The sequence below is a fragment of the Hyaena hyaena genome, unplaced genomic scaffold, assembly GCF_003009895.1.
Source record: "Hyaena hyaena isolate Hyena2069 unplaced genomic scaffold, ASM300989v1 scaffold_386, whole genome shotgun sequence".
In the NCBI taxonomy this organism is placed as follows: domain Eukaryota; kingdom Metazoa; phylum Chordata; class Mammalia; order Carnivora; family Hyaenidae; genus Hyaena; species Hyaena hyaena.
This window is the reverse complement of record NW_024081020.1, coordinates 1,013,646-1,036,423: the sequence shown is the minus strand read 5'-3', so window position 1 is coordinate 1,036,423 and position 22,778 is coordinate 1,013,646. Positions and strand designations below refer to the sequence as shown.

The window sequence follows — 22,778 nt, the reverse complement described above, 5'->3', positions numbered from 1 at the left end:
AAAAAAAAAAAAAAAAAAAAAAAAAAAAAACCTGTAAGTATTTTCAGTAGTTTGGAGACCGTCTCTGAGATGCTAGCATGCCCGGGCCTCCGCTGTATGAGCAGGTTTCTAAATAAACAGGTATTATTTAAAAGCATGGTGTCACTCAGGGCTCCATTTCAAGGTGGGCCTGGGACCTGGGGGCCTGGCCAGCGCAGAGCCCAGAATGACGCGCCACATAGGGCACGCCAAGCCTGGCAAAGGCTTCACCCAGAACAAGTAAAACCACATCAGTTCAAAACAGCTTTCTGTCCAGGACCCAGTATAGCCAGAGGCGACTTGATGGGGACGACAGTGGAGTGAGAATTCTGTCTAGACAACCATGGACAGGACCTGTGAGCCCTGGTCACCGCCCCCCAGCCCACAGTAAGCACTGCAGTCATCACTGAGAGACTATTCTGGAACTTTCAAGGCTCGGTCGGCCCGTCCACATTCCTGAGTTTCCTGAAACAAGCACCATTTGCTTTTATACCTAAAAAAGGTCAGGGCACCAGGGGGCTTGGTTGGTTAAACTTCCAACTCTTGATTTCGGCTCAGGTCATGATGTCATGGGTCGTGAGTTCGAGCCCCACCTTCTGCTTGGGATTCTATCTCTCTCTCTACCCTTCCCACACGTTCTCGCTCTCTCTCAAAATAAATAAATAAACTTAAAAAAAAGTCACTTGGTGGGAAAAAGAGCTGACAAGAAGTGGACTGTGAATGTGGCACCTGAGTGGCTTAGTCAGTTAAGCGTCCGACTTCGGCTCAGGTCATGATCTTGCGGTTCGTGGATTTGAGGCCTGCGTCGGGCTCTGTGCTGACAGCTCAGAGCCTAGAGCCTGCTTCCAATTCTGTGTCTCCCTCTCTCTCTAACCCTCCCCTGCTCATGCTGTCTCTCTCTCAGAAATAAAAATAAATAATAATAATTAAAAAAAGGGGGTACCTGGGTGGCTCAGTCGGTTAAGCATACAACTTCAGCTCAGGTCATGATCTCATGGTTCGTGGGTTCGAGCCCCGCATCCAGCTCTGTGCTGACAGCCAGCTCAGAACCTGGTGCCTATTTCAGATGCTGTATCTCCCTCTCTCTCTGATCCTCCCCTGCTCACTCCGCCTTTCTCTCAGAAATACAACAACAACAACAATAACAAGTGAACTCTGAAGACATCGCTACTGAAAACATGCTCCACAGGGGCGCCCAGCCAGCTTAGTCAGTGGAGCAAGCAACTCTTGATCTCTGGGTCACGAGTTCGAGCCCCACGTTGGGCACAAAGATTACTTAAAAAAATAAATAAAAATAGAAACATTCTCTTTAAATGGACATCCTCCTTTTAGCAAATCTAAAGGCAAAACTTTTTTCCCAGGTGAGACTGTTACCTTGTCATTGCTTATTTCCAGAGGCTCCTGGGAACACAGACCAGAACCACTGAGGTAATCTTGACACATTTTCTTAACTCTTTTATGCAACTCTTCAAATTCCTTATACACAGCTGGGAACAAAGGTTTTGCTAGATGACCTGTCTGAACCTTTGTGAAGATAAAGGTGACAAGAAATGTTTAAACCAGGGGCAACAAAGTAGCAAATACAGGAGCTTGGGGGGGTGGGGGATCCAAGCTTGTCAAGCCGTCCGTGGCCTGTTGTCTCCTCTACCCCCCGGTGAGAGCCTGCGTGTGCCCGGCCTCGTGTGCAGTGGGGGCACCAGGATGGGCCACGCAGAGCAGACCGCCTCCAGGGTGACAGCTGCCGGGGGACCGTGGGCCAGAGCTCCAAAGAAGGGGAGGCCGGGGGAGCAGAAGGGAAGGTGGAAAGGTCCCGGGGACGGGCCAGCAGGCAGGAGGGGCCCAGGCCTTCAGCCCTCGGGGCAGCTGCGCTGGCACCTCCCGCGTCGTCAGAACAGGGTCACCAGGGATGAGGTGCCCGAAAGGAAGGTGACGGGGGCCGTGGGCTGGCCCTGGGTTGCTGCCACCACTTCCTTGCCTCCCACACGAAGTTAAACCAGGCAAGGGCGTCCTCGAGCAGCCTCAGTCCTGGCTGCACAGGCAGCGGCGGGGCCAGCAGGAGCCCCTCAGCTCTGTCCCGGAGGAGGGCCCGCTCTTTCTAAAACAAATGTGAATCGTGTCTTTCTAAATAACTTCAGACCAGCCCTGCGTCCTTTAGAAACACTCAGAAGACTCACCTTCATCAGAAGAAACTCGTACACGGTCACCACCTGAGCCAGCTGAGGCAGCACCAAGTCCACTAGAGCCTCTCGGTCACACTGGTGGAGAAACTGCCAGAAGAAAGAATTTAACAGCTTCGAAAGCCCCAAAACAGTCTCCCGGCAGCCAAAAAGTTGGTGCAATGAAGAATATAAAAGACCTCTAGTCCCCCCCGAAGCTCAGTGATTAAGCAGCTCTCTAACATTCTGTTTATCATCTCACTTGTCCATCCGCTAACAAAGTCCATGATCAATTGTGGACTCAAAGCGTGACTGCCCTGGGACAGCGTGTGTGGAGGGTGCCGGGCCCTGGGGACGGAGCTGTGTTCCCTACCCTCCAGGGCGCTGATTCGTGCCGGGGACGAAAATGCAGACAAGTCTGGGGCAGCCTCCGGTCAGGAGACCACCGCCAAAGGACAGGCCGAAGAGGAGACCCCGGGTGAATGCAGGGGTGGGGGGGCGGGGGGAGAAGGATGCGGGGAGGGCACCGTCCTCAGGACTGGGGGAGGAGTCGGGAAGGGGAAAGAGGAGTCATAGATGACTATGGGTTCGCAGCTGAGCGCCGGGCGGACCCCGGGCAAGTTAGGAAGCAGGTTTGCGGGCCCTGCTTGGAAGGGGAAGGCCGAGCGATGTACGGGGCCGCCCAGGTGGGGACGCTTGAAATCAGAGCTCTGAGGCTCCGGAGCCACTCGAAGAGCAAGTACAGGAAGTACGTGGGTGTCAGCGGAGGGAGGATGGCCTGAGAAACCAGGACAGAGGTCACCCAGGGCGGCAATGACATGGGAGGGGAAGGGACCAGTCTCAGGGACAGGAAATCTTAAAGGGCACAGGGAGCTCCCGGCCCTTTCAGTTCATTAAGTGGAAATAATGATTATGGAACCAATGAAATGAAGTAAACCTGGAACTTGGCACCGGGGCGGGGGAGTGTGGCCGAGCTGCCACACACAAAGTGCTCAATAGATGGCGGTATTTCACGTGTTAATGGATGAGTCAAGTCAAGGACCCCCCTTCCTCCTCCTCCTAAAAATCCCTCATCCACGAATCACTGACAAGCCCAATGAGAGACAAGCGAAGTCACCAGGGTGTAGACTTCCAGCTAGAACATATAAGCTCATGACGCTTTCTAGGAAAGCTTCCTCACTGAGAACCTCTTGTCCCCCGTGTGGGACTTTGGGGGCCCTGGCTCCCTGGTGGCCACTCAGAGCAGCCATCTCGCCAGCTCACTGCTTCGCACTCTCCCTGCTCCCGTTCAGCTCTTTACGACACCCAGCTGGCCACTACCTGGCAGACAGATCCCGCCTTGCCAAAGACAATCGGGATAAATTGAGGGTCCCACTTTTGTAAATCAGGTCCCCTTAAATCCACGAAGCCTACTTTCAAGGGACTGGAATGGAGATTCCAGGGTTCAAAACCTGAAACAAGATTTTGTACCTTAAAACTCTGAACAGAAAAATAGAAACTGCCTATTTCCTAAACTGCCTGTGTGACAGCATGGGTTACAGTCATTCCCAGGCGTGTGACGGCAGGCAGCTCTTGCTCTACTGAAAGCCCTCATGCTGTTCCAAGCAGGTAAGCCTAGAATCATTTCAGATGACACTTCCTGAGTTTATTACACACTTTGTCCAAATAGGTGTCAGGCGAGCTGTTTCACTGCTCTGGGACTAACCCAGAAACCCAGCAGCGGATCGGCACGCGCCAGGCCAAAGACGCGGGTTTCAAGACCAGGGGTGAAGAGCCACGCACCTCCTCGAGCCGGGCGCTGGCCCCCGAGGCGCCCCGTGCCCCTGCTGCGCCGGCCTCAGCAGGGGCCACGGCGAAGTCGTTTCTTCCGGGGCCTGGGTGTCCCTCTGATCCCACGAGGGCCGAATAACTTCCATCTTCCAGTTCAGACACCAAGGCCTCTTCCCCTTCCACAGACTGGCTACTCTAGAGGGCGTTGCATATGCCCAAAACAAAAATAAAAGGATCCTACTTTATACGCCACAGAGACAACCGTAGAGCCGCACAGTGTCTAAGCGAGGAACTTGGGAGATTATTTCCTCTTGGCATTATCAAGACATGCGAACTATAATCGACGCACCTTAAACTTTCCCAACAGAGCTCCTCGTTGTGATGCCCGGTGAGCATTAGCCAGCCGCGGGGTCTGGGGCGACAAACTGTAAGCCTGGCTGTTGCCCAAAATGAAACAGGAGACGTCTGACTGTCATCTTAAAAATGAACCTGAAGTTCAGTCATTCGTAACTTACCCGTGACTTTAAAAAATTTTACTATTTTTTATTGAGTATATTTCAAATACCATGGAATTCATACTTTGAACAGATAAAGTTCAGGCTTTCATGCACTGACAAGGTTGTGTAACCATCACCACTATCTAATCCCGAAACAGCTTCTTCCCCCTCTGCCCCCCCAAAAGAACCCCTGTACCAGTCTGCATCATTCATTCTTCCCTCCCCCAGGCCCCGGGAGCTGCTAACCCACCCTCTGACTCAAGGATTTGCACGGCTTTTGGACAGAATCTTGAATGCGACACTAGCTACTTCCTCGCTCGGCACCAACTCCCCCTCTGAAAACAGGAACAATACACCCGCATCTCCCAGGAACACACTTCACGTGGCAGCCGGCACAAAGTGTGTCCTCGGAACCCTTACGGAATGTTCCCTCAAGATCTTCACGACAGGGGCGCTGCAGGAGGAACGCCAGGTCTGTCCGTGGCTCTAAGTGCCATGAGCCTGCTCACCGGGAAAGGACAAGAGAGACACAGGCCTGGCCTGCCTGCACCCCTCCTCCTCGGCAGCTGGAGGCACCCCTCCCTCGCAGTCTGGACAGCCACCGCACCCAAGGCCAGGCCTGCACCCGGGGACTCTGGTATCTACACGCTTCTGCTGTGGGGTCGGATTTCGTCACTGAAGGAAGCAGGACGCGCCGCTCGGCCTGGCCATCCCGAGACACGCCTGCGCACACCTGCTGTCCCCTGGAATGATGAATAGTGCCCCTTTCACTCTCAGAATGTCTTGGCTTGGATGATGAACCACACATCACCCTGGTCCTATTTCAACTTAGGAAGTAGAGAGGGGGGCACCTGGGGGAGCTCAGTGGGTTAAGCCTCCGACTTCAACTCAGGTCATCATCTCACGGTTTGTGCGTTCGAGCCCCACGTCGGGCTCTGTGCTGGCAGCTCAGAGCCTGGTGCCTGTTTCAGATTCTGTGTCTCCCTCTCTCTCTGCCCCTCCCCCACCACACTCTGGCTCTTTTTCTTTCCCTCTCTCTCTAATATTTTTTTAAAATTAAAAAAAAAAAGAAAGGAAAAAGAAAAGTTGAAAGGTTTCTCAAAAGTTGGGAGTTTTACCAGCCATGAGGGGTGGAGAACTCTCCCCAAAAGGCAGCCTGGTCTAGCGGGTGGGCTTTGAAGTCAGAAGACCTACGTCTAGTTCCCACCTGGCAGAGTCCTTGACGGGGATGCCCACCACCCTCTGAGTCCCGCACACTTGTCTTGCACCTGCCTTTCAGGGCGCTCACGGGATGGAGAAGATTTAGAACATTCTGCCCACAGGAGGCATGCAATCAACAGTACACTGTTAGTGTTTGTGTTACTAGTACTGAGGTTTACGCTGCAGCAGAGAGTACTTTTGAATCCTCACATGGCTGTCCCAACGGTTCTGCCCCTAGACCTCAGTACAGATGTCCTGGGCCGAGACGAGATCTGTTCAGGCCCTGAGGAACCGATCTGTAAGCCAAAGCGGCCACCAGCCTCACCCCTCCTTCAGGAGCCCCTGTCCCACTGCAGGGAGTGAGGCGGCCGGAGCAGACGGGCTCTGGTGAACATCTTCCAAGTTGCTAACGTCACGGCCAAGTCAATACCAATGCTGGTTTGTCTAACGTTTCAGGAACTGCAAATATAATTACCTAGCCTGAAGCACGGACGCAAATAACGTCCAACACAAGTCAGAAGAGGAGGAAGCAGGGAGGTTCAAGCAAAGCGGGTGAGGGTGACCGCAGAGGTCTGCTGTTCATTCAGGTGATCCGTCCGCGTTTCGTAAATACCTGACCGCTTGCATACGGCACACAAGGGCACACCACACATTTAGGAATTTGAAATTGCTGTCCATCAATTGTGGCGTCGTGGTACAAAGTCAGGGTGACTTCAGCCTGCCTTGTCTGCCTGTGAGTTTCTGAAGGGGCAAAACGTGAGGGGGCACATCCCTGCTGATGCTCTAGGAAGCACCCCGTGACCATGGCCTCCAACTGAGACCTTTCCCAGGACCCACTGTGACTTCAGCAGCAAGAGCGCTCTGCAGTTTGGGGCGCCTGGGTGGCTCAGTCGGCTCAGGTCATGATCTCATGGTTCAAGAGTTCGAGCCCCACGTTGGGCTCTGTGCTGAAAGCTCAGAGCCTGGAGCCTGCTTCAGATTCTGTGTGTCTCTCTGCCCCTCCCATGCTCATGCTCTGTCTCTCTCTCAAAAATAAATAAACATTAAAAAAAAAAAAAAAAAAAGAGTGCTCTGCGGTGAGCATCCCTGACCAGAGCTAAAGAATTCACAGCCATGTCCCCATCGAACACACCCAGAGAGGCATGCTAGTGCACCACGCAGGGGGCACACGGCTCCTCGCTGGTCTGGCACTGGTGCAGACAATGGGGGTGGGGGGAGGCAGGCCTCAGAGCCCCTGCTGTGACCTTGGATCTACTCGAACCTTCACCTGAACCCCCATCAGCTACCATACAGGCTAACTTCGGGATAGGCAGGAAGAAGGACACGAAACATTACCTGCAGGCCACCCGGCGGTGACTGGGCCCCTTCCTCGCTTAGGAGGGCTGGCACGGGCAGCCCCGGGGACGCGGGGCCAGCTGCTCCGTCGGCGCGGCCCCGGGTCGTGCTCCTGCTGGCTCTCTCTGACAGCGACACCTCCGGTTCCAGGTGGCCGTGGCCTGGATTGAGTTTTAGATGCCGGGCCAGGCCCCCTTTCCCTATGTAGCATTTCTCACACATCTGACACTTAAAAGTCTTAGGCCTCAGGGAACAGCTCGACAAGTCAAAGAGCACCTGCTTTTCCCTCTGGTCCTCGTCTTCTTCCACGCTCAGCTCTGAGTAATCGTCAGAATCTGACAAGTGACCGTCAGCCAGATCCTCCGTTTTTATGAACTTATAATCTTTGGCTTTATACTTGGGAGGTCGGGATATCCGACCGGAACGCGTTTTCACTTTTAAAGATTTTTTTAGCTTCTCGGTGTGTTCCGTGTGCAAGCTGGAAATAAAGAAGTTCGCTGAACTGGGTGAAACAGATGTCGCCGCCGGCGGGTCAGAAGTTGACAGAGGGGCCAGCGTGGCGCCCTGTCCTTTCGGAGCCACCAGCTGGAGGGTGGGCAGTGGCCTCTGTACGAACACCCGGATGGGAGGCAAGTTACTCAGGAAGCGTGGCTGTGGACCAGTGCTCAGGGGGCGCTGTGCCTGGAGCCCCAGCACACCGCAACGCGGCTGGCACAGCCTGGCTGTCCCAGGCGGGAGGGTGGCCAGTAGGGGCGTCGGCCTTTCCGGATCTTTCATTTCTCCAGACATCACCTTGACACAAATGGCTTCCAGTTGCTTAAAGACAGAAAGAGAAAAGCATTACGCTTACCAACATTTCTACAATTTGGCTCTCATCTTAACTGTATTATCACACTTGTTTCTAAATTATAAAAAACATCTTATATAAAAGAGTCTATCTAGTGATACACTTTACATCACATCCATATGTGTGTGCGGAAATACTCGCACATACAAATTAAAAGTTCATAAAACCACTTACAATTTCTATACACGTGCCTTCTGATAGTATCTATTCTATATCGCTTTTTATTTTTATTAAAAAATGTTTTTAAATGTTTTTAATTTATTTCTGAGAGAGAGAGAGAGAGAGTGCGCGCGCATAAGCAGGGGAGGGTCAGAGAGAGAGGGAAGACACAGAATCTGAAGCAGGCTCCAGGCTCTGAGCTGTCAGCACAGAGCCCAATGCGGGGCTCGAACCCACGAACCATGAGATCATGACCTGAGCTGAAGTCAGACACTCAGACACCGACTGAGCCACCCAGGCGCCCCTCTACATCACTTTTTAAATACTAGCCAAGGGGAGCCTGGGTGGCTCAGTTAAGTGTCTTGACTTTGGCTCAGACCATGACCTCGTTTGACCTGTGCATCGGGCTCTGGGCTGACAGCACAGAGCCTGCTTTAGATCCTCTGTTCCCCTCTCCTCTTTTTGCCCCTTCCCTGCTCTCTCGCTCTCTCTCTCAAAAATAAACAAACACTTAAAAAAATACTAATCACAATCTGCTAAATTGATTTTGTGACCTAATAAGAAATATCCTTTTAAAAAAATTTTTTTAAATGTTTATTTTTGAAAGAGAGAGTGTGTGTGAGCGGGGGAGGGGCAGAGTGAGAGGGAGACACAGGATCCAAAGCAGGCTCCAGGCTCTGAGCTGTGAGCACAGAGCCTGATGTGGGGCTCGAGCTCACAAGCTGTGAGATCATGACCTGAGCTGAAGTTGGATGCCCAACCAACTAAGCCACCCAGGAGCCCCTAGAAATATCCTTTTTAAAGTAGATTTGTATTTACTTGGAATTCTTAGTACTTAAAATTGGATTCAGTTCGATACATAGGCTCATGTTTTTAAAGTGTTTTCATGAACTCCTAGAAACAAGGAAGCCATAAGGAGCCAGGTAACACAGGCTCCCCCCACCTGCCATAAGACATGCAGCACTTCCCTTGGAGGTAAAGCTCTGCGCTCTTCTCCTGGTCCGCGTGCCTTCCAGAAAGTGCTATTTGTCATCCGCATGCATTTTTTAGATTTCATCCGTAGCCACCCCCCAAGATATACAGTTTTGACATATTTTTAAACTTCACGTGAGTGAGAATTATCTGCTGCAACTCGGTGCAGCGCTTTCAGGTGTTCTCACTCCCTATGTGGCGTGTGAAATTCATCCACATCGAGGTGCGTAGCTCTCGCTTCCTCTGCAGTCTGAGAACGCTCTCCCGTTGATGGTCAAGTGTCCCAACGTCTGCTCAGAGCCTTCACGGGTGTGTGTGTACACGTGTGAGCTTGTCCAGGGCACACACCTAGGAGTGGGGTGCTTGTCTCCAACAACTTTTTAACATCTAAGGAAGCGTCACGTACACACACTTCCCGACGCGCAATCCTGCTTCTGAGGCTCCCGGAGAACCCCTGGCTCATGTGCAGAGATGTAGGTCCTGGGAAGGTCAAGGCAGCTCAGACTGCAACAGCAGAGCACCACGGAGGGGCGGGGGGGCTGCCCTTAGCGACACTCCACAGATAATTACTGAGCAGTTACCACATGCCAGACACAATGTTAGGGATACACCTGTCACAGGCTCAGGGGACAGGCAGCAAAAGACCAGGCGCATGGCCTCACAGCGCAGAAATAACCAGCATCGGGGCACCTGAGTTGAGCGTCCAACGCCGGCTCAGGTCATGATCTCATGGATCGTGGGTTCGAGCCCCACGTTGGGCTCTGTGCTGACGGCTGGAGCCTGGAGCTGCTTCAGATTCTGTGTCTCCCTCTCTCTGCCCCTCCCCTGCTTGTGCTCTGTCTCTCTCTCTCTCAAAAATAAACATTTTTTAAAAATTAAAAAAAAAGAAAGAAAGAATCAGCATCCTTCTCCAGGGAGAAAAGAGACAAACCTCATCATGCAGAGCAGGCTTTCCCAGCCCGGGCACAAGTGAGGTTTCAGACCATTGGGTCTTCCCTGTGGCGGCCTTCCCGGCCCTGCAGGGTGTGGGCCAGCGTGCCTGCCTCTACCCACTAGATGCCGGGAGCTCTCCCGCACTCGGGACAAAAATGTCTCCGGACACTGCCAAGTGCCCCCAGCCGAGAACCCCGGATCTGGGGCCACCAACAGGCCCTCTTTGGACTCAACCCCACGCCAAGTAGAGGGTCAATAAAAGGGTCACACGGCGCAGAATGAAAACTCTCACTGAAACCAAGCTGGAGTCTGTGTGTGTGTGTTGCACATGTACCACAAACAGCAGACACGACCTGCTACCCTGGGCGAGGAAGTGTGCAGAGCTGGGGCCAATCCTAGGCGGCCTGTGAATCAAATGACAACTATCTTTTAATACTCATATGTTTCACTTACTACCGGTCACTTAGAATGCCTAGCTCTTGAGATATGACCAGATAATGCCGTTACACACACACACACACACACACACACACACACACCCCAAATCCTACTGCTCTAGGGTTCCCTCAGTGGCAAAACTGGCCTAATTTTTAAACCGGCTCCTCACTAGTTTACCATGTGGGTATTATGCTTGATACTTGTTATATGTTATATATCAGCAACCTTTTACTAAGTCTCTCCGTGAGCCAGCACCTGCACAGAGGCAGGCCGATGTGGGTGAGGCAGCGGGTGACACAAGTGAAGGGGATGGAAAGGTACAAACTTCCAGTTAGAAAGTAAGTCATGGGGCTGAAAAGCGCAGCAGAGGGAGTGCGGCCGATAATGCTGCAGCCACATCGTACGATCACACGTGCGGTGCGGGACAGGCCCTGCACTCACTGTGGTGGGCGCTGAATCACGCGCAGATTCGTGGAATCACTCTGTTGTACGCCCAAATCTAATATAACATTGTATGTCAACTATACTTCCATTAAAAACAGAAACAAAAACCCAAGCCGAGCCCTAGCCTCACTGAGGAGGAGGGCAGTTTCCGGGCCACGCCTCAGTCACCTGCAGACCTGGGTGGAGGGGGGGGGGGTTGTCAGGATCTCCTGCCCGCAATCTGTACTTTCAGAAGCTCCACTGCCGATTGGGAAGGCAGACTAGGCTCCCTAAGGCCCACAGACAGGACACAATGACACCATGGGGGAGCAGGTGCGTAAGAGAGGCAGGAAGAGCATGGCAGGTGGCGGGGGTGGGGGGAGGGCCTGGCTTCCGGAAGGATTGACCTGAGAAGGCTAAACAGGATGTTGGCCAGGTGGAGAGGTAGTCTGCATGGAAGGAAAAACGCGTGAATGCACAGACGCACAAAGCATGGCACTGCATGCCGGAAGAAACTGAGAACTGAGAACGTTTCTACGGTTTGGGAACAGGGAGCGCGGGAGGGGTGTGAGCCCAAACCCGACCCACGGGAGTGCGTCCACTCGGTCCGTGCCTTCTGATCCACACCACCGCCCGCAGAGAACCACAAGGCCTAGACTCTCTAAATGCACATTCCACGCCCCCCCCCCCACTGCCTGTCCCCTTCCTTATTTTCAACTGGGACCCACACTTCCAACCTCTTTGACTAAGTCATTTCTGATCCCCTCAGCCAGAAATAGGTTCTCCTTTTCTCTAAATGCATTCAGTTCTTTATCTCTAGTTTTCTGACCTTGATTAGAAATTACCTGAGTCACGGTTTACCTCGTTGATTAGGTCATAACCTCCTTAGGTATAAGGGACACAGGTGGTTGGCCTCTGTGGCCTCTGGCAGAGCTGGGGCTGGCCAGGCAGCAGGATTACACTGTTGTGAACGAAGGCAGGATTTATGTCATCCCAATTAGATTAGCCATGGAATACCATCATGCTGCTTAATGCTGATTGAGTTTGCTTGTGTTTTATGGCAAGTGTCACTTTTGGACTCTTCAAGTTGCCACACCAAACCCAGAAAGCTGGGGTCACCTTCAACAGGTCTGGAGTGGGGATCAGATCCCGGGGCAAAGTCACCCAGCCTCTCCCAGCTTGTGCCTTACTTGTGAAGTGCTGACACAGGTATTTCCGTGTGCTCGCTGGGAGGTAAGCCACCCTGCAGCCGCCATCACCCTTCTCTTTTTTTTTAATGTTTATTTATTTTTGGGAGGGGGGAGGGGCAGACTGAGGGGGGAGACAGAATCTGAAGCAGGTTCCAGGCTCTGAGCTGTCAGCACAGAGCCGGACTGGGGCTTGAACCCACCACCGCAAGATCATGACCTGAGCTGAAGTTGGAGGTTTGACCGACTGAGCCCCCCAGGCGCCCCAAACAGCAGCCACCATCGCCCTTCCGACTACGCTTATGCAGGAGCAGAGCTAGAAAGCTCCTCCAAGCAGCCATCCTTCCTGTGAACAAGGGAACCAAAGCCCAAAGAGGTTGGGTGACTCAAGGTCACACCTCTAGGAAGCAGTATGGGCAGAATCACAGCTGTCTTCTCAAACTTTAGCAACACGTCTCCAGTGCCGGCCACCAACCCGAGACAACGCCAAGCAGCCAAAATCAGCCGGCTACAAAACAACAAGGAAGCCTGTTGATGCTATCCTCTCTCTCCCAGGGGAAGCAGCATCTCTCTGGCAACTTTGCGCCGAGAAACGCCAGCGTCATTTGCAACCCCAGCTCTGAAAGGGGACGTGGCTTTACAGACGACACGAAGGACGTCTGGCTTCAGGAGCTACCCCGACCCCTGGGCCTGGAAGACGGGCTCTAGTTTCCACTTGCCTCGTACCCAGAGCTGCGTGGCCCGGGAAGGAACAACATTGACCAGTGATGCTGTGTCGCCTCCGGGGGGCCCTCACGTACCTCCTCGCTAAGCGTACGGCAGGCGCTGCGCGGAGCACTGGTTACAGGTCCAGGCACGACCGCCCAGGGCGCTCCGTCCTGCCTCAACTGCTCCAACGTGGGCTTAACTCCGCCCCAAGTCCCCGAGACGGCACTCGCTGCACTCTCCACTGGTCCTTTTAACCCACTCACGCCTCGGCCCCGGGGTCAGGCCTAAGGGCTCCTCGCTCTAGAGCAGTCCCCCGTCCCTCCAGAGGCCGCCCCGCGTCCCCCACGGAGGGTGCGCGAGGCTGCGCTCCCCGCACCCAGGGCGGCGCTGGAACCCGGCGGGCGCTCACAGACGCCGGATGAATGGGCACAGGCCTGTGCGAGCGGCCGGGCGGCCGGGAGGCCCCGAGAGCCGGACGGCGGCCCCGCAGGCGCGTCGGAGGAGCAGCAGACGCTGGGGCGGTGACAGGCGGGGACGGCGAGGTGTGGGCCGCCCGGAGCTTTAGGGCGGGCAGCCCCGCTCGACACCCCCCTTCGGGCCTCAGTTTCCCTCCTCGTCCCCCCGGCGCCTCACCTGGGGCGGCAGCAGGCGCGGCGGGCGCGGGGGCTCGGCGCCGGGGCCCCGCTGCAAGGCGGCCTGCTGCGCCGCGTCCCGCAGCCGTCGCGCCGCGTCCTGCAGCACGAAGGGCGGAGGCGGGGGCGGCTGCGCCTTCGTCACCTGCTCCAGGACCCGTCGCAGCTGCTCGGGGCCCAGTGGGGCCACGCGCGCGGCGCTGCCGCCCTGTCCGGGGGGAGCCTGGCCGCCGCCGCCATCCTCGCTGCCGTCCTCAGCCTCCGGCTCCGCGTCCGCCATGGCAGCCAAAACCGGGACTCGAACTCGCGCCGCCAAGCGACGGCGGCTCAAATGTGCGTCACCTGGGACGGGGGCGGGGGTGGGGTGTGGGGGGGACTACGAGTGCCCCGCAGGCCAAGACACCTTCGAAGGCGACCGCAACTGGCAGAGCAGGCCGGTGGGCGTGGCCTGGATTGGCCCCGCCCCGTCACCGCTTCCCCCAAGGACTGAATCCGCCTATCTTCTCCTGGCTTGTCACTGATGTAATTTTCAGGTGTCACTCCTCCAGGAGCTGTCCAGGGCCTCCCAGGAGGAGGTCTCCGGAGTTCCAGACCCCTTCGCCTTTCCAACGGTCACACTATCCAAAAGTTCTCCACGTCATGCGCACTAGAGCCACCTGAAGATCCCGGCGGCACCGGGAGATACCTGGGTCCCACCTTCTGATTAGTAGATGTTTCAGGGGATCCAAAGGGTGCTCCCCTTTTTTAAAAATTAACGAGTTACACAGAATCTGAAACAGGCTCCAGGCTCCGAGCTGTCAGCACAGAGCCCGACGCGAACTCGAACCCACGCACCTCGAGATCATGACCTGAGCCGAAGTCGGACGCTTAACCGACTGAGCCACCCAGGCGCCCCTAAAATTAACGAGTTTTATTTTATTTATTTTTTTTAATATTTATTTATTTTGAGACAGAGAGAGGGTGCGAGCGGGGGAGGGGCAGAGAGAGAGGGAGAGAGGATCCCAAGCAGGCTCTGGGCTATCAGCGCAAAGAGCCAGAGGCAGGGCTCGATCTCCTGAATCCTGAGATCCTGACCTGAGTGGATAACGACTGAGCCACCCAGGTGCCCCTCTTTAATTTTTTAAGTAGGCTCCACACCCAACCTTAGGCTTGAGCTCACAGCCCAGAGATCGAGAGCCTCAACTCCACCGACTGAGCCAGCCAGGCACCCCTGAACTGTGCATTTTTAACAACTGTGGCTCTAAATTGTTCCCAGGTGGATACATCTACCCATACTGGAAGCCCGTTTAGAGCCAAGATGATGTTATACACAGTGCTCAGCACAAGCACCCGCTCAGAGTGCAAGATCAGGGAACGAATGACACATGAAGGAAGGAAGGGAGGGAGGGAGGGAGGGAGGAAGGGAGGAAGGGAGGGAGGAAGGAAGGGAGGGAGGAAGGAAGGAAGGGAGGAAGGGAGGAAGGAAGGAAGGGAGGGAGGGAGGGAGGAAGGAAGGGAGGGAGGGAGGGAGGAAGGAGGGAGGGAGGAACCTGACCACTCCTCTCCACATTTCCGTCCCGTCCATCACACGTCACAACTCTACCACTCTCTCTTCTTCAACCCAACCTTTTCACGTCCCCTCCTCTTCACTCGCCTGGTTCTGTGTATCCATCCCACTCAGTTTTGTAGTTGCTGGTGGGTGAGTGTTTCTCAACACCCCTCCACAGGGAGGGGAGTAGGGCCATTGGTCAACAGTTATTAAGCACCTGCTGAGTGAGTCACCATGCTTGCCTTCCGGACTGTCCTGACCTCTGTATACAGTCTAGGCAGGAAGAGGAGGAGGAGACTGGCATTTACAGTATAATATGATGAGTGCCTTGATGCCGATAAAAGAGGGGAGACTGGGGAGCCAGGCTGATGTCTCAGAAGGTTCTGGTAGACTTCTGGTCATTTTTCTCTCCACATGGCCATCATCATCATAATCAATACTCACGTTGGATTCACTAAGCTCCCAACAGTGCTCTAACTTATCAGTAGCCTCACTAAGGATCGGCCAGAGGGGAGATCAAATTTGTGGAATTTGTTTTAATCTTTAATCGTCTTTTTTTTTAACTTTGAAATAAGACCTTCTCACTCTCACATCCTCAGATGTCATAAAGGTCCTCTCTAACCCCTAAGCCGGAACTGCCCTCTTCATCTAGAACAGAGTACCCCATTTCATCGTTTTTGAGCCTGTCAGGGGAGAGGGGACTTTTCTTCTATGCTCTTAGGTTCAGCCTTTAGGGGCCTGTGAATTAAAGTAACAAAAGACAGATTAACAAAAGAAAATATAAAATTTAATCATGCATTAATGTACCTAGAGAATTCACAGAAAAATGTGACTCAAAGAGAAAGTTAGATGTGGACCTATATACTATCTTAAGAGGGGAAGGGAAGGGGGAAAGGGGGCTTGTGGGAAAATAAAAGCCTTTTAGGAAAGATAAATGGACCCTTAGCGGAATAGATGGGACATATGACAGCTTTGTGACAATGCCTGTATAGGTGTGATGCCAAATACTCTCCGGTGACAAGAGTCCACTTTTCCTGACTGGTCCCGGGGTGAATTCTTTTGAATTCTTTGGGATGGCTCTACTTTTAGGCAGATAAGACTTTTTAGGAGCTCAAATGCCTCCTGCTCAAAATAATTTTTATGCCACACATATTCTGGACCCTTTCAAGCCTTATTTGCAGCAGTGTGCTGCTCTGAGGACAGCAGTCTCAGCGGGCTCCTCCCCTGCTGGGTCCCTGCATCTGACAAGGTACCCAACTCAGATGTCCAAGGTGTGACATCCAAAGGGACTGTACTCTGTCAAGAGCCCCACGCTCTCCTTCTGAACTGTTTGGAAGAACAAGCACCCCATCAGTGGCATTTATGAGCCCTTTTACTACATGCTGAATACTTATCAAGGGCTTTATGCCTCTGGTCTGTGGACTTGAGCTGTTGCTGCGTTACATCAGAGCTTAACACATATTTGAGAAAAAGAGTGAGTGATTTAGTAGATGTTCTCACTGGATACTTTTCAAACACGGCTAGAGCTCCTACTAGACCCTGATAGAAGATGGCATCAGTCCTAAAATAACTGGCTTTTTGTGTTAAACTGTACATCCTGAATGCTCGCGAGACTTGAACCACAAGTGAGAAATCCACCCAGTCGCCTTCTAGCTGCAAATGCAGAACCAAGAGGGAAAGATGTGAAGCCTAAGATCTCCCTGAAAAGGAAGAAAGTAGCAAGAGAAGGTTTCCAGATGCTTCCACAACCATGTCTCACTGAAGACATGACCCGTGTTGGTTGGTCATTGTCTCCATGGGGGTTGGGATTTGTGTCTCCCTTTCACTGTTCTGCTTCCCACCTAGAATCGCAAAGGCCGAGCAGGAAGAAGGCGCTCCCTCAGTATTTGTGGAAGGAAGTAATTCCAGACGCGGATTTGCAATTCTAAGAACCATGAAAGCCGGGGACTCCACCGACGGCCCTCAGAAGCTCTGCATCAGGAAGCAACTGGCAGTGGCTTCTGAGAGCGTCCAAAAAAATAAAATAAATAAAAATAAAAAAACCAACCACCACCACCACCAACCCCAAGAGCAGCTGCTGGTGCGTCTGGCGGGCGGGGACTTGCAGGGACGAACACGTGCGGATCCTGTCCTTGCGCCAACTTCGGGGCAGAGTCCAGAACGATTATGCGGCGCCTCTCCCGTCTGCGGCTCGCAGCCCTGGAAAGGCATATTTAAAAAGAAAGAAAGAAAGAGGAAGGAAGGAAGGGAGGGAGTGAGTTGTAAAATGCATGGAAGGAAGGAAAAAGTTGTAAAATGCATTGAAAAACGAGTAGTAGAGAGGGAAAGTAAAGAAAACTGAGGTCTGTGGCCCGTACGGGGATCGAACCCGCGACCTTGGCGTTATTAGCACCACGCTCTAACCAACTGAGCTAACCGGCCACTTGACGCTCGGGCGGCGCCGTCAAGTCTATGAGGTGTCTACGCCTGCGCGGGGTCGCGGGCGGACTCCGAGCCGCCGTGCTCTCCGCTCCCCGGCGCTGACGTCATCCCGGCGGTCATCCCTATTGGCCAGAAGAAGACACGGGGACTCCTTAAAGAGAATAGAAGTGGTTCCTTAGCACGAACCCGAGGTTCTCACGCGCGAATGCAAATTATACGTGGGAGGCTTGGCTCGGGAGTAGGATTTTCAAACATTGGGACTCAGTGCTATTTTTATGTATCCCCGAGAATCCTCCCAGCGTGGAAACTTCGTGTGTCAAGGGCCCTTGGGGTGGCTAAAGACAGCTTAGACAATGCAGAAAACCGGATAGAGAACCAAGGAACCCCCGGATCCCCCACCGCCCGAAAACAACGGCCGCTTTGGTTTTGGTTATCTTTCCTGACAATCTTTTTTTCACTGCACAGGTTTATTTAAAAATATATATTCAGCGTTCAGTTCAACCTTGTTAAAAAGAATATAATCTTTCATCTTTCTTTTTTTGTACTTCTTTATCGTTATCATATCCCTAAGAAATTGCAAATGCTTTTTAAGTGGATCCTTAATGTCCCCCCGCCCGTTTTTAATGTCCGCAAAATGTCATCGTTTTGCCGTCTCTTGGTAACTAGCACATGAATAAATCATGAAACGGTTGCTGGGTGGGCAACGGGTAGTATCCACTCCAAAGGGCTAGTGCCTGAGTCCTTTCTGGTCTCCGAGTCCCTGACCTGTGCTCTGCGAGTAGGAGAAGGGAGCCCCAGCTTTTCACATTGTCCATTCCTGCGGTCTCACTACGCAAAAAAAAAAAAAAAAAAAAAAAGCAGATGTATCATCAGCAAGCCGCGCAAGCCCAGTCTAGCTGATCTTAACAGAACAGATGTTATTAAAAGGAGGTGTTGAGCCAGGTTTCCGCAACACCCACTCCTTAAGCCTGGCAGTGCCCTGACCCCAGGGAATCCGTGGTGAGCAACGCAGACCTGACCCTTCCCTCACCAAGCCCACAGTTTAGCAAACACAGGTGCTAAGTTAGTATGGGTGGAGACACTTAGGCAACACACTGAGTTAGGTAAACAGTGCCGGGTGCAAGTTTGGGCCAGGGGTTTTTTGTTTGTTTGTTTCTTTTTACTTTATTTCTGAGAGAGAGAGAGAGAGAGAGAGAGAGACAGCGTGAGTAGGGGAGGGGCAGAGAGAGAGGGAGACACAGAATCCGCAGCAGCTCCAGGCTCTGAGCTGTGAGCACAGAGCCCGACGCGGGGCTCGAACCCACGAACTGTGAGATCATGACCTGAGCTGACGTCGGACACTCAACCGACTGAGCCACCCAGGCGCCCCCACCCCCACCCCTTATTTAAAATCGCAACCGGCACTCAGAATTCCCTGCTTTTCCTGCTTTATATTTCGTCCGGAGCTTGCTTATTTCGTGAGTGCAGGAGGGCAGCAACCTGTATTTTGCCCCTGGTGACTGGCCCATAGTAGATGGTCCATCCAGGTTTGTCGAAGCTGACAGATCATCCCTAGAGGTCTAGCCCTGGCACAAGCCGGGCGGAATTGAAGGCTCCTTTCCTGAGTGGGCGGCTCCAATCCCCCCCCCCCCCCCGTGGAGGGACCCGGCGTGCCCACGGTGGGGGGTGGGGGGGCGCAGTGACCGAACGCAGACGGTAGGGGGCACCGGAGACCTAGGCGTCCGCTGAGCACCCCGCCGCCCGGGCGCCTCCTGCTCCGTGTTGTGCTAACTCCTCTGGATTTCTCCTGCCAGTTCTGACTCCATCTGACAGTTCTTGCAAGACAAACAACATACTTTGAGTTAGGAAAATGCAAATTCACACAGCACCGGCACTGGATGGCGCAGGGCTATCATTCAGCTTTTTCAGGTCTGAGAGAGGGGCTTTTGTGCATGCAGCTTGGATCTTACGCAGTCCATTTGCTTTACAAGTCCATTTACAAGTTGACTTGTAAACTTGTATTCGTGTCCTAGGGCTGCCGCAATAAAACATACTGGGGGGACTTCAGAGAAATAAAGGTATTCTCTCACAGTTCTGGAAGCCAGAAGTCCAAGTCCAAGGTGTCCTCAAGTTGGTTCCTTCCCAGGGCTCTGAAGAAGAATCTGTCCCTTGCCTCTCTCCCAGCATTCGGTCTGCTGGCAATCTTCGCTGTTGCTTTGCTTGTGGAAGCCGCACTCTGACCGTGGCCTCCATCACCACATTCGTGGGTCGTAAGTTCCTGGAACAGTGCGTGGCACCAAGTAGGTGTTCAATACACATTTGCTGAATTAATGTTCAATTCATTGTGTGTTAAATTCATTCTGTCGGACCTTTCAATGCGGAAACATGCCCTTTCATTCTGGCAACATTTCAGGGGAAGAATGTTTCCGAGGGAGATTTGAGAATCTCCTCTTATCTTTTTCTGGAACATTATTTTTCAGAGGTCAAAACTTCGGGGTTGAATCTCTAATTTTCTTCTCTTTCCTTTGTTCCAAGCCCAGGTCTGTTTGTCTATTTCCTGAACAATGTCCTTGAACTATCTTCCAACCTTCTTTTTACATTTTTTATTTTGACTTGGAGCCCTGGAGCACACAGACAAGGACAGAGCAAAGCATTTTGAATGTTGAAGCTGAATTCTTGCCAATCAAATCTGGAAAAAAAAAAGAAAGGAAGGAAGGAAGGAAGGAAGGAAGGAAGGAAGAAAGAAAGAAAGAAAGGAAGGAAGGAAGGAAGGAAGGAAGGAAGAAAGAAAGAAAGAAAAAGAAAAGAAAGCAGGGGCGGGGCGGGGAAGCAGGAATAAAATGCTTCATTGTACAATATGTACCCTGTCAAAGCTGTTAGACAACAGAAAGGAAAAATAGACAAACAGAAGGAGTTTTCAGATGTTGCTTCTAATTTGCTACAACAAATCAGTTGGTTCCAGAGACTTTTAAAAAATGTCCTTCCTTAAAGCACGTACATTAATTGCAAAGCTTTTACAAAGGTCTCTATTCATGTGAGGGAGCTTTGGAAGCACAGGGAGTTGGAAGTTGCAGATTTGGGTCTGAGCCGAGATGGCCCCTAGTGAGTGGGTGACCTTGGCAAAGGCCTCTATCAGTCTGCCTGTTTGATTCCTTCCCATCGAAGCTTAAAGTTTGTCCTGGATGTTCGATAATCTTTGAAAATCAGGCTCTCCCGTGTCAGAAAGGAGTAACAGCAGGTGACAGTTGATACCTTTGATTAGTCAACATTTATTGAGCATCTGAGCAAAAATCTAGCAGTATTGTGTCGTGCGCAACAGACATCTGATTGCGTCTGCACTACCACCCTTTGGAGTGGGTATTTTTAACCCCATGCTACAGAAATGAGAAAACAGTGGTCCAGTGATTTGACTGGGGTCCCCTCGTGTGATTTTCTTCTCTATGACTTTAAGGGCTGAAATTTAATTCTTTCTGTTCTCCTTTTAGGAAACCTTTTCTTAAACTTTATAAGAGATCTGTTGTTCTGAACGCCTGTTTCTCAGAGATGTGCATAGACTCCCTGAGTCTGATTACCTACTTTTGCATTCACATCACACATTATACCGTGACCTTACAGTGGTGGGTTAGCTACCATTCTTCATGTTCGTTTAAATGGCCAATATTCCTGTGCTCTTTATTTTATAGCCCTGCTAACTCAGTTTCCTGTGAGATATATTTATTATTTTCTAAAATGAATCTAATTTCTAATATCTTCAGATGGATTTGGATTTGCCCACCTTACCAGTGTTAACACGTTTCAAATTTCTGTCATCTCTAATTTTTCTTATTTCTGCCTATTTCCTGAACACAGAAGAATACATATCTTTTATTTTTTAAAAAAAGCGTTTTAATATTTGTTTATTTTTGAGGGGGGAGGGGCAGAGAGAGAGGGAGACACAGAATCCGAAGCAGGCTCCAGGCTGTGAGCTGTTAGCACAGAGCCCAACATGGGGCTCAAACCCACAAACCATGAGATCACGACCTAAGCCATAATTGGAGGCTTAACCAACTGAGCCACCCAGGTGTCCCAGGATGAATATCTTTTAAATATGCCCTCATGGCTGAACGTCTTGACATTGGTAAATAGGGAAAAGCTAGTGCTAGGATGCGGGATGAACTGTGCGAGAAAGTTTTAGAATAAATCAAGAAGCTCCAGTGGCTGTCATTAGGTAGTGTTTGTGCAGTTTCGAAGGTGCATCTCTAAGGTGCAGGGTGGTCCCATTTTGCAAGCATCTGTTGAGCGTGTGGAAGAGGCTGGCTGCGGTCACCGTGTGCTGGACAGGAGAAGGGCTCACGGCCCATTGTTTCTTGGGTGTCAATTCGTCTTCTTGCCATTCAGGGCACGAGTGGTCCAGGGAGGCAGGTGACCAGGTCCCACAGCTGTAAGCCAGGGAGGCTGACACCCAGGCGTGGTGTTTGAGCGTGTTTCTATAGGGAGACACGGGTCCACAGCAATTGCCTTTTCTTTTCGAAGTAGCGTTTCCTAATCTGTTCAGAATTAAAGAAAGAATAAGGAGTTATCTAAGCCAGTGGTTCTTAAAATATGGTCACTAGTGCAGCAGCAGCATCACCTGGGATCCTGTTAGAGCTGCAAATTATTGAGCCCTGCCCCAGAATTACAGACGCAGAAACTTGGGGAGCGGGGCGTGGCAATCTGGGTTCAGCAAACCACAGTCACCTGAAGGCAGGTGATTTCAGACCTACTAAAGCTTAAGAACCACTGAGCTAGGCAAAAGCTTTCACAAATTCCCCTTTTGTAAACTTCCAGCTAAGGTACCCCATTTGTATCCTTTGATCTTTCATTCTGGAGCCCCCCCCCCCCCCCGCCCCCAGGGCCTTCACACACCAGGTGCAAGCTGCACACCACAGTGATGGGCTGACCCAGCTGCTGCGGGTTGAAGTCCAGCAGCTCACGCTTGCCTGGGTGAGCACACTGGTCTTTACAACCAGACCAACCTGGTCTTTGCAGCGTTACTCGCCGGAGCTGCTTGTCCACAATGAAACTGAGCAGGAACTCCCTCAGCCCGTGGCAACCAGAAACATGGGGCTGGGACTCCCCTGCCAAAATGCGTTCACCTGTTCATCAATTTAACAGGAACTCCATGACTATCCAGTAACACCCTCTGCCTGCAGGGAGATAAAAGGCCAGCAGACCAAGGGGCTTAGAGCCCAAGAGGCAGAGGCAGCATATGAAAGTGGGGCATCTGCGTGGCTCAGTGGGTTGAGCATCCAACCTCAGCTTAGGTCATGATCTCGAAGTTTGTGAGTTCAAGCCCTTTGTTGAGCTCTGTGCTGACAGCTCAGAGCCTGGAGCCTGCTTCAGATTCTGTGTCTCCCTCTCTTTGCCCCTCCCCTGCTTGCGCTCTCTCTCTGTCTGAAAAATAAATAAGCATTTTTTTTAAAAAAGCATATGAAAGAGATACAGAGATAAATGTGACAAAGTCCCAAAATAAGAGGAAAGGCCACAAGGAGATAGGAAGAGACCAAATCCCAGTGGTCTGCAGGGATTAGATGCGGCCCTTCAGAGCCAGCAAAGA

The 22,778-nt window shown here is 52.1% G+C and overlaps 1 protein-coding gene and 1 non-coding gene across 2 annotated transcripts in view; both read right to left on the bottom strand.

Annotated features, from left to right (window-relative positions):
• ZNF839 (zinc finger protein 839) overlaps window positions 1–13,555 on the bottom strand; it is a 17,773-nt gene extending 4,218 nt beyond the window's left edge. Inside the window, exons 1-5 of the mRNA XM_039251210.1 lie at window positions 13,277–13,555; window positions 6,977–7,792; window positions 3,957–4,139; window positions 2,193–2,285; window positions 1,393–1,542 (exon numbers count right to left, since the gene is read on the bottom strand). Coding sequence (XP_039107141.1) covers window positions 1,393–1,542; window positions 2,193–2,285; window positions 3,957–4,139; window positions 6,977–7,792; window positions 13,277–13,555 — 1,521 coding nt within the window. The remainder of the gene's footprint in view (window positions 1–1,392; window positions 1,543–2,192; window positions 2,286–3,956; window positions 4,140–6,976; window positions 7,793–13,276) is intronic.
• Window positions 13,556–17,150: 3,595 nt separating this feature from the next.
• Window positions 17,151–17,224, bottom strand: TRNAI-AAU. The gene has a single exon. It is a non-coding gene; the product is annotated as a tRNA-Ile (tRNA).
• Window positions 17,225–22,778: the final 5,554 nt, after the last annotated feature.